This window comes from Nanorana parkeri, unplaced genomic scaffold (assembly GCF_000935625.1).
Source record: "Nanorana parkeri isolate BGI_ZX_2015 unplaced genomic scaffold, ASM93562v1 scaffold875, whole genome shotgun sequence".
NCBI classification, from domain to species: domain Eukaryota; kingdom Metazoa; phylum Chordata; class Amphibia; order Anura; family Dicroglossidae; genus Nanorana; species Nanorana parkeri.
In genome coordinates this window covers 193174-205244 of record NW_017307143.1, presented here as the reverse complement: position 1 = coordinate 205244, position 12071 = coordinate 193174, and the positions used below count along the sequence as shown (strand labels likewise).

The following is a 12071-nucleotide window of genomic DNA, read 5'->3' as shown; positions in this document are numbered from 1 at the left end:
TCGAACATGTCCGTAAGTTTAAAGTCGTGCGACCTGACAGTAGTAGAGGTCGCACGGCTTCCACACACCTTACGATCATCGTACGATCGCGGGATTTCCCGCGATTATCGTACGATAATCGTAAGGTGTGTGGGGACCCTAACTACAAAGCAGGAATGGGTTTTAATACAAGAAACTGATGCAATTGCAAAATGCAACCAATGAACATTTCCAAAAACGCTCCCATTTACAAAAATAACAATTATATAATTATATATTAGAATTATAGTAGTAATATAGTTTGTCAATTCCTCTTTTTTTAGATGAACTGCCTACGCTTATATTAATGGTCCTATATACTGCTTGTGTACAAGACCTTGGATTGTCCGGAGCAGTGATTTACTTAAAGCTTTTTTATATAATTAGCAGGAGGCTTTATTTGTAGGCAAGTTTCTAAAAGCCGTTGTTCAGCAAAGGGGCTAATGGCATAGTAGCGCCAAGTAGAGATTTCATGGTTTGTTGGCATTCCCCTTATTGGAAGCACATTGAAACCCAAGTGCTGCTCGCGTGAAGTTGGGCAACAAGTGGATAAATTGTTCAGTAGCAAAGAAATTGAATCAACCATGCAAGCCTAGGCATAGAAGGTCTACACAATATGCGTGTTTAACCATTTGTTGCATATGTGCATTACAGTCATGTAGAACGGCATACCGATGCAATCACACAGTAGATGTGCATTGGATTATCAAAAATGGCACAGGCGCAACATTTTAGGTGATCACACCACACACAAAATGTTCTTCATTACACTGGCTCATATAGACTTCTATGGGGCAGTCTCATGGGCCACAGCCATGACATAGAGGCAAGTATGTACAGTATATGGGGAGAGGGAACGGGATAAGTGCTCTTCTACTAAAAATACATTTATAGAAAATGAAACCTACCTTTTGCCAATGCAGGCAAAGCAACAAGCTTAAAGGAGTGGTCACTTAAGGACAACTCCACCTTTGGAGAACCTTTCACTCACCTCATAGTTCCAGCCGACCTGTGACAATGAGATGGTCACAGGTCGGCTTAGTAGATCGGGAGGTGAGCGAACACATCCCGGCGTTCGTTCACCTCTCGATCCTGTCATGGCTCTCTGCCGTGACAGGGGAGGGCCTGGATTCCCCCCTCCGCCACCGCTGAGTGGGAGAACGGATGGGGAGGGGGCGGGTACAGCGGGCTCTGCCTCTAGATAGGCAGAGCCAGCTGTCAGTCACGCAGCTGGGCGGATCCAGACATAATTGTCAGGATCCGCTTCAGCTGTGTCGTCTCAGTATACCGCAAGCTACAGCTCGCGGTATACTGAGCTTAGGGTGACGGAAGGACGCTAGTTTGTGTCCTCCCATCACCCTTAGGAGAACTATGGGGAAAAGCCTTAACCCCATAGTTCTCCTTTAAGCATTCCTCATTCCATTGAGTGCCGCAGATGTGCGTGTGCATGCATGTCGTAGACTGCAGGACCACTGGAGGCCCCCTGTTCCATTAGTGTCTCACTTCCCATCCCCAATAATGGTCTCACGTCCTGTCCCCTGGTTCCAGTAATGGTTTCACTTCCTGTCCCCCTGTTCCAGTAATGGTCTCACTTCCTGTCCCAGAATTCTGTACAGAGCTCAGGTTTCCAGGCAGCTTGTTGCCTAGACTATGGCATCCCTTGTAAAAGCCTTAGGTTCCTTGCACTGTGGCATTTATCTTTTATATGAATACATCAAAAAGAGATGCAAAATTAATCTCATTACAATACTAAAACTGGTCATACGAGGAGTAGAAGGCAGAACAAATTAAGAAAAACAAGAGAACACAATTATGACTTTGCAGCAAAGTTGAGATCCTTAAAACATGCACAATACATGGCCAAGCTAAAAAGTAATTTTTTCTCCTGCAAACCCGTATACTAGTATACAATATCTATTGTGAGATCAGCGATTGCAGGCAGCAAGATGATTAGTGGAAGCAAATTGTTAAGTAGAGAGGAAGCGAGTTCGGTTTCCTGCTCGTGTTTGAAAGTTGTGTCTGCCTTATGACCTCCTGATTAGCAGTGCATAAAAATATATCATTTCACTGGCAGCAGCTAACAAGTACTTCCTTATTTTACCCAATTGCCAAACAAGGTCCATTGTTTTCCCAGAGAGACCTTTGTTTGTACTACGCTATTAAAATCCTCATTCAAGGACTGCCAAGTACATTAGCTTCACTAATCAGGAGAACAATGAGGAGCCTGCGGTACAAAACAGTTTTTATTTTCCTCCCAGTATGACAACACTCCCAAAGTCCCATTGTATACAGAATTAAAAAAGGAAACCCCTTGAATTTTCAGTAAGAACTCCTTTTGGGTTATGAAAATGAATTGTTCATTGAGTGTTTGATGGTCAAGATTGCGGTGTTAAAATATTAATTGCTTTATTCATTGCTTTATTGATACACTGTATTGAATATATCAGACAGTGCAGTCAGTACACATGTTGAACTACCACAAGAAGGGCCGGATTTCCCACAAGGCCAACCAAGGCCTGGCCTTTGGGCAGCAGGGGTGTGGAATTCCTATCTCCTGTTGCCTGGGACATGCAGTTACGGGCGCTGGGCGGGTAGTTTTCTGCATTTAGACCTGCTTTGGGAGAGCAGAGCTAAATGTACAGCGCAGAAGCCGACGTTTGTTTTGTACGAGGGATCCCAGCGAAGTTGCCGAGATCACTTGTATGCAGCCTGCCATTCTCCACGTGGTGGGTTTGGCAGGTAGAGGCGCAGGAAAAAATTTGGGTTGGCAGTGCCTCCTTAGAAAACATTAAGGTCAGCAAAGGGCTTCTATGCCTACCTGCCGGTAAGCAATTGCCCTCTTTGCCCACCGGCAAGGGGCTTCTTAGCCTGCAGGTCGACAAGGGGCTTCTTAGCCTACTTGCTGGTCAGCAAGAGGCCTCTTTGCTTGTCTGCAAGGAATTCTATGCCTGCCTACAGGTCGGCAAGGGGCTTCTTTGCCTAGAGGTCGGCAAGGGGCTTCTTTGCCTGCAGGTCGGCAAGGGGCTTCTTTGCTTGCAGAGCTACACACTGCATTGCCTTGAGAAAAGTGTACTCTCTGGTATAAGAGGAGTTTTCTTTAACCTGATCCTTACGATGACCCTATGGGACATAAGGCCCAGTGGAAAAAACTCCTGGGTGCAACAAGGGAAACCGATATTAGACCCATTAGGCCAAATACTTGCCGCGGATTATGTGAAGCAAAGAGGCAGCAAAACAAATGGGCTTCTGGACAGGCAAATATATTGCCTCTTATTACAGGTATGTTAACATAGAATGCAACCCTATGCTGACCTAGTCAGCCCAGATCCCCAGTATATCGGGAGGCTTTTGAGGATGGAACCGAGCTTCCCCTCTAACCCTTAACCTCGTTCCCAGCCATAACTGTTGAGCCGAATAGAATTTGCGTACCTGGAAACGCGACCCAACATTTAAACCACCTAAAACATAACCTGAACACCAAGTCAACAACGTTAAATCTGTACTGGTGTCTAAAAGGATTTGGTGTTCCTGCAGCAGCACGGAAACCACACCAGGTCCTGGAAAGCAGTGAAAAGATCTTGGACACAAGATCTAGGCCTAGGAACAATCCTTACATTATGAAGCAGGAGATAGGTTAGCGATTAGAGATTCTGAACACAGGTACTCCCCGGACAAAAGTCCAACCTGTGACATCTCCGTGAGAGGAGATGCTGTGAAGCACCCACCCTGCTTACATAGTCGTACAATGAGTACCCAGTTACAGTCACCTAGGCAGGGATAACTGAGCGATTGTACTGACCTTACTTCAGCCATACAATTCCTAAAATCTCCTTTTAGAAAAATGAGAAAGTCTACTCCAGAGTCCCAGGAGGTAAGCCTTACTAAAGGGAACCAGCCATTAAATAAATATGGGGCTGTCATTACTGATTTCCTTGTCTAGCTGTCTGGCGGGTATCCTTGCTTGAATACCTTCAAGGAAAAAAAAAAAAAAAAAAGTAATCAGTCTTTCAAGATACAGGTTCCAGGTTCTTGTTTCAGAGTACTGAAGCCAGAGGTTCAGAAAGGACGCCAGGATCTAAAAAATTTTTGAAGAGCCCAGGAACAACAGAGCCCAAATTTCTTTTTAGTAGCCTCATTATGCATGCTCCATTACTTGCTAGTCTCTTGGCAAGTCCTCGTGTTCTGGTGAGCCTTTTATGAAAGCTGCATTAGCCTTGCACACTGGTAGATGCAATGTATTATCCCACATGGTGCCGCAGAGCAGATAGATGTGCGTCTACATCTATTCACTCGAATGGCCAGGTTCCAGCAAGCCTCATTTTGAATCTATAGAAGACTATGCTAAGATGGCCACAGAAGGGCAGGGGTCTTGCCAACAATGCAAGAATGGCAGCCACTCAGCTCAATTTAAACTTGCAAAAAGGAAAAGGTGCATCACCAGTGCAATATACAAAAAAGGTCCCAGCACACTCCAGCTAGACAGGTTTAGAAGTAAATGTTTGCAAATACAATGCTATGTGGCCACATCGTGAGTGTGATGAGGTCTGCAAAGTTGTCTTACAGTTTCAGTGCAATTGGTTGGCCTCTTGTACAATTTAAAAATCCCATATGCACCTGTCAAAGAGCCTCCAATTTAATCCACCTCATTAGGTACAGAGCACGCAACTCCTGGTCATCTTTTTGTCCCTCTGGTTACACTTGATGTTTAAATAAACCCTTCATGAAGGTTTATTGACTCGGGTCAGGTTTAAGCAAACGGGTAAAGAAGCAGAGTATATAGTTAGAATTATATCTCCTGATCGGGGTCATGTTAGAGAGGCCGCTGCCAGTACCATCATGGTACGCAAGTGGCCCCAGGGAAAACAAATGCAGGCAGAGCTCAAAGTTGTGGTGCACCTTGTTTTGGAACACCCTCTGGCACTGTCAGAAGATCTGAAAGGCCAATCATCATAGAAATCTGCAAATCGGATTGCCCAGAAAACCCCAAGTCCTCAGTGTTGCTGAGGATAACACTTTCCTCAATTTCACTTGTGCAACCTGGGATTTGGGAGGTTTTCAAACATCCATCTTTAAGCCTGCCCCATTTCCTCCTCGTATACCTCCTTGGCCTCCTGCATGGAGGCAGTAGGCAAAGGTTCCCGCTAGCCCCGAGACCGCATCAAGCCCTCCTTTATCTTCCTACTTCTGTGCTTCCAGTGCCAAAACCTATCAGACCATGCAGTGTGTGCTCCATGAGAAATACAAGAGGGATAGTATCACTAATCCCAGCCTTCTTGTGGCTCACTATTTTGGTCACCTCTTCAAAAAGAGCCAAAATACTGCATGCTTCCGGAGTAATAAGCCAATAATGTAGTGAACATAGTCCCAGCTCCCCAAAGCCTGTCCCTGTACCATAACCACATGTGCACTCACTGCTGGTGCAGCCTCTGCAGCATGGCCAACATCAGGTTCCATCATAGGGGTGTCACATATGAAGTGGTTGGCGGATAAATCATGTTGGCACTGCATTTCCACCAGATGAGCCATGGTTGTGTATGACCACCTAAAGTGGCTACAAACACTTCTGCAATGATGAAGGACCTCCTGGAAGCCATTATACTTCCCGATGAACCTCTGCACCACCAGGTTCAAGACATGTGCTAGGCAATGTATATACACGTGTTTTTTCCCAGGTGAGGGGCACCCAGGCAGTTAGTACTGTTGTCGAACATGACCTTGCCTGGCTGAGGACATCATGGGGTCATCCACCTCACAGGCCAGTAGAGCTGCCAACAGAACCCAGTGTGGCTCTTGACCCCCCAAGCATACAAGCTTTAAAACAACATGGCAGCATTTAGTCTGGGGTGTTGCATATTCTCTGAGGAAAGGAGGTGCCTGCTGGTTATATTAAAGGATGAGGCTAGTGAGGAGAAGGGGGGGTACCGATGACTGCTGGGTCACCAGACACGATACATAGCGGTACCACAAGTTTCATTAGTGTGGTGTGCCTCCAACCACCACCCCCAACCCCTCCATCCTGAATCCCTCCCGCCACCAGAAAATTAACCAGTGTGCCATAAAATATAAGTTGCATCCCTGCCCATACTTACTGGACCACATGTCTGTGGTAATGTGTACCCTACCTTTAACAACAGTCTCGCCAAGCTGGGTTTAATACGCTGGACATGGGAATGACTTAGGGGACTTTTTTTGTATTTGTTGCTCTCAAAAGGGCCCCTTCCCCCACCGTACAGTATTTTTTTTTTTGTATAAAGTTTTTTACTTTGTATTTTGTTATTGTCCAGCTCCCTATGCTTTTTTGACAATAGCTTGCCTACGACTGCTGAAAATCACCCAACAATACATGAGTACTGACTGGACCATTGCAAATAGATGCCTGACACAAGCCATAAGACAACCAGAAACAGTAAGATTTTGACTGGTCAGTTTGACAAACTTCACCAGGTACCAGGTGGACCTCTTAAAGCGGAGCTGTAGCCTCATCTGCAACATATTTAGCCATGTACACCAATGACCAAGTCAGATACATATAGACTGTATCACAGTACAATATAAATGGTTGTTCTAGGGCCCCATATATGTGCCAGTGGAACGCTCAAATAATCTCACTCTCCAACTTTTTAGTATCAGAGCCGATAACTATGAAGCTAGCCACTGCTCAAATTTCCACCAATTCCTGCTAAATAATCCAAAATTCAAGCTGTGGGTGACCCTGTTGGCATGACTCGGCTCAGCAAAAGTCGATTTTTCTATTAACTTTTGCCAAAGGAGCTTGGTGGAAAATTGGGCAAAGAGAAACTTCAACCAATCAGACCACAGGGGAGATCCCTTCAACTATGCTGTTCAGCATGGATGGGGGAATGGATGGATTTTTCCCCACAGTACAACGAGAGAAATCGAAAAGGTGCAGCTAGCTTTAAGTAGCCTGTACACGCAGCTAAAGCCAGGCAGTTCCTGAAGAAATTCACACAATGGGTGCTCCTGTCGGCACTCTTCCGCTCAGTATCCCTCGATCAGCAGAAGGAGCAGGCAGAAATTTGTCGGCTGAACAGAGCCAATCAGCTGCATGCAGAAGCGCATCTACTATAAAAATGTGCTTATGGCATCCCATCCAGTCATTGTTTGCCAGAAGCCAGAGCAAAAAAAAAAAACTGTCCATTGGTTTAGCTGACCCACGGAGTGGCACCCCCTCCCCGACCCCTCAGTCCCTCATTCAAGTGATGCCCAGGGCATGTGCCATGCCTTGGAAACGCCAATGGCTGCAGGCTCTACTTGGGTGTTCTAACAGTGGCTGGAGCCCGCTGTCAGACTCCTCCATTCACGCTCATAAGCATGAATAAAAGGAATGTGGTCTATTTTTCTCGTTCAGCCCCCAGGTTGAGCGAAGAAAACAGAACCACGTATACCCAGCTTTAGGCTGGTCATACACTGGCACATTTTCATAAGAATGTTCATACAACAAATCTTGTCAGAACATTTGATAATGCCAAAGACAAATGTAATTCAGAATTTCATTTGGTTTTAACTAGGAATGCGCCAATGCACGCATATCTAAAAACAGACATATCATACATATAAGACACATACTTGGTTAAATATGAAAAGATTTGAGGAGAGAGGAAGAGGAAGAGGGGAGAGAGGGGAGAGAGGGGAGAGAGTAGCACTTCTTCCTGCTCCTTTGGTTTTCCATGGCTACAGTCAAATACGGATCCTCAAGTTGACCCCATTAACTGTTAGAAAATGGACCAAAAAAAGTTCCCAAAACAATTTTATTTAACTAAAAATTCTACTGGCGTATGGCCAACCTCTCTCTGCGTAGAACTTTTGCTGAAGACCAACTACAAGTTTACACCTGTTTAGGTATCTATTCAATCAAAAGAGTGCATGACCCCAGACACAATACCTGGCTCTGTGCAGAGAAGGCGGGACCTATACAACCATAGAAATGACAGCACCCAATCAGAGTCAGCTGAGACCAATTATCTGCTGACTATCAGGAAATAACCCACAAGATCAAATGTCAGCACAGACAGACAAAAGTATGTACTCCAAAACATCTTGCGAAACCCATGAAGAATACGCAAGAGACTCGTGACCAGCTGAGACGTGGCTTTAACCCTTCAGAGAGTCATAGCAATGATCGCTGCGCTGGATTTAAAGTGTTAACATCAAAATGAACAATTCTCTTCCTTTTCCATCCCAATGGGCTCCTAGATACTTGCAGGGCAGCCACTTACCTTCTGATCAAAGTAATATGTTTCATAGGTGGGATCGCAGTGTACAAGGGAGACCCCCAGGCAGGTCCAGATGAGGAAAAGCCACCAGGGGACTGCTAGAGATGCCATTTCTGTGTGTCTGATATGTGGGGATTCCCTGGCTGGATATAAACTATAGAGAGGAGGGACTTGCTCGGGGAGGAGACTCTGTCCCTTCCTTTTTAACCTATTCACTGACACAAAGGCTCAGCTGTTACATAGTAGCTCAATAGACTTCATGAATGTTGGCTCCTCGCTGGGTTTTCAATATTTCTTTAGTCACGCTCAAGTGAATCTCATTAACCTGGAGAGCTCACAGCTTGCTTACCACTCAAGAAGTTCTCAGGAGGAAAGTCGGAGGGACATTTTTTAGTCGTACGACTACTTTTGCAATCGATCGCTCGCCTGCTTTGCAACTTTTGCCTCTTCTTATTTGACGAGGTTCACAAGCGTTTTTTTAGGCTATTGATCACGTTAGCGACGGCAGCAGTAAAATGCTCCACGTCAGCTGCGTCCTGGGAAGACATGTAAGCTGCGGAAAAATTCACTTCTGTGCAGATATTTCGTCATTTCGGGATTCGGATCCGAAATTCAGTTCGGTTCGGGTTTCGGATTCGGACTAAATCTGAATTGTCGTTAGTTTCGGATAAGTTTACGAATATTCGTTGCGAGTAAAACAGAAAACCATCTACAGATATTAATACTAAAGCTGAAGCTCCTAGACCCAAATGGCATTCGGGGGTCCGAATTTCCGAATTGCTCCTGAATGCCATTTGGGTCAGCTTTAGTATTATATGTATATATTGTATATGGCTCTCATGTTGCCGTAGCGAAAATTCGGATTCAGACCCATTCGGAAGCATTAAACTAAAAAACACATCTGATTGACCAGAAAAGTCTCAATTTTCCGTTTAGTGAATGGGTAGGGGTACAGGTACCCCTTCCTTATTTACAAGGGGGGTGGCATCTTGGTGCCCTCTTAATTAAAGGGATACCCCAGTGCATATAAACCCCCTTGCTCGCAGACACCCACAACCACCGGGTCAGGGTTGTGGGGAAGAGGCTCTTGTCCCCTCCCAATGCCAATGCACGTACCCTGGTAAGGCGCAGGGGGGGGCAGGCGCTCGATCGCCCCCCCCAGCCCCCCTTTCTGGGCCTGTGCTCGGATCAAGGGTCTGGTAGAAATTTTAGGTGGAGCCCCATGTTTTTTCCACACTTTTTGGGAGCCTTCAAATTCCTACCAGACCTAAAGGGCCTGGTATGGGTTTTGGGGGAACCCTACGCATTTTTTTTTGTTTTAACTTGGGGGTGGTCCCTCCTAACATTCCTACCAGACCTAAAGGGTCTGATATGAATTGGGGGGGAACCTCACCCTTTTTTTTTCTCTTCTGCAGACTAGAAAGAACATTTTTTTTCCCTCTAATGTCACTTTTCTGCAACGAATATCCGTCCAAAAACGAAATTTTGTAGAGACTACCGCTAACGAATTTCGTCTGAATCCGAATCCCGAAACAAATTGACTTTCGGACCCGAATCCGGAAAAACTAAATAACGCAAAATCCGAATGAAAACAAAACTAAACAAATGTTTTGGCAGTGCACATGTCTATTAAAGGAGAACTATGAGGTGAGTGCTTTTCACTCACCTCATAGTTCTAGCCGACCTGTGACAATGAGACTGTCACAGGTCGGCTCAGTAGATCGGGAGGTGAGCGAACACATGCCGGCGTTCACTCACCTCTCAATTCTGTCACGGCTCTCTGCTGTATTCCCCCCTCCCCGCTCCGATCCGCCTGCGCTGACTGGCGGAACGGACGGGGGTGGGCGGGTACAGCTGGCTCTGCCTCTAGATAGGCAAAGCCAGCTGTCAGTCACGCAGCTGGGCGGATCCCGGCACAATTGTCGGGATCCGCTTCAGCTGCGGCGTCTCAGTATACCGCGAGCTACAGCTCACGGTATACTGAGCCTAGGGTGACAGGAGGACGCTAGTTTGTGTCCTCCCGTTACTCTAAGGAGAACTATGGGGAAAAACACTGACCCCATTGTTCTCCTTTAAGTATCACAGCGAACGTCGGAGTGAGAGCAATAATTTTAGGGCCATCGATCACTGATAACACTAAACTGATGAGCGGTAAAAGCTTTTAAAGTGTCGCCTATGGCCAATTTTGGATAGGAAGGGGGTTTAGCACCCCAGGCATCAAGTGGTTAACGGAATGGAAGTTTACTCGCTAATACACGTGTAAACGCAAATGCTGTATGGACCATTTTATGCGTTTCTTTTTAATGTAGAAATATTCTGCCAGCACTCTCCTGTGTAGATAATCAGTATTGTTTTACGCCTGTGTGTGCATGAGCCCCTATATACATGTGTGGTCTTCAATGATTGAATAGCCGCCATGTGCACGCTGGTTGTTGCTTCTCTGTATCTATGATCAGCACAGCAGATGGGGAGGACACGTGTGAATCAGGACACTGTTTCGGGATGAAGCCGTGTCACATGCTCGGGGTCACCCTATACCAGATGGCGAGGATGGCTTTCACCAAGTCCCATGCTCAGCTGCAGTTCGGCATTCAAAGGGGACCTGTCACTGTAATCATTTTTACTTCAACACCAGATCCTCACACTGCACCATTCTTGGTGATTCCATCCGAGGGGTGAGATCAGGTGCCTGCAGATTCCTTTAAAGTACCATGGCACTCCAGCTGTTGTGGAACTACAAGTCCCATGAGGCATTGCAAGACTCTGGCAGTTACAGGCATGACTCCCAGAGGCAGAGGCACGATGGTATTTTCCATCACACCTGGCATGCTGAGGTCTAGCCCTGCTTTAAAGGAATCTGCAGGCACCTGATTTTTCAATCAGATCTGACCTGTGGAAACAAATACGTTTACCAACAGTGGTATAGTATGAGGATCGGGTACAGAAATCACCATTGGTGTAGTAATCTGGTATAGAAATCAATTTATGTATACATGTTAATCCAATCACATCAATCAATTTTTAACATAGTAATATACACTATATTGCCAAAAGTATTGGGACGCCTTTACACGCACATGAACTTTAATGGCATCCCTGTCTTAGTCTGTAGGGTTCAGTATTGAGTTGGCTCCGCCCTTTGCCGCTATTCTGTCTATTCTGATATTTAATAAAACAAAACTACACTATTATGATAGTATTCAGTGCACAAATAATTTTTATTTCACATTAAAATTCTCTCCCTCTCCTCTCCTCCCCTTCTCCCCCCGATGCACTTTAATGGCATCCCAGTCTTAGTCCGTAGGGTTCAATATTGACTTGGCCCGCCCTTTGCTCTATAACAGCTTCAACTCTTCTGGGAAGGCGTCCACAAGGTTTAGGAGTGTGTCTATGGGAATGTTGGACCATTTGTGAGGTCAGGTACTGATGTTGGACGAGAAGGCCGGGCTCGCAGTCTCCACTCTAATTCATCCCAAAGGTGTTCTATGGGGTTGAGGTCAGGACTCTGTGCAGACCAGTCACGTCCCCCCCCCTCCCCATCCATGTCTTTATGGACCTTGCTTTGTGCACTGGTGCACAGTCATGTTGCAACAGGAAGGGGCCATCTCCAAACTGTTCCCACAAAGTTGGGAGCATGAAATTGTCCAAAATGTCTTGGTATGCTGATGCCTTAAGAGTTCCCTTCACTGGAACTAAGGGGCCAAGCCCAACCCCCGAAAAACAACCCCACACCATAATCCCCCCTCCACCAAACTTTACACTTGGCACAATGCAGTCAGGCAAGTACCGTTCTCCTGGCAACCGCCAAACCCAGACACG

General features: G+C 45.9%; 1 protein-coding gene across 1 annotated transcript in view; it reads right to left on the bottom strand.

Annotated features, from left to right (window-relative positions):
* PRCP (prolylcarboxypeptidase) overlaps positions 1 to 8424 on the bottom strand; it is a 35429-nt gene extending 27005 nt beyond the window's left edge. The window contains exon 1 of the mRNA XM_018565706.1: positions 8256 to 8424. Within this exon, the coding sequence (XP_018421208.1) occupies positions 8256 to 8363 (108 nt within the window). The 5' untranslated portion in view covers positions 8364 to 8424. The remainder of the gene's footprint in view (positions 1 to 8255) is intronic.
* Between the last annotated feature and the right edge of the window lie 3647 nt (positions 8425 to 12071).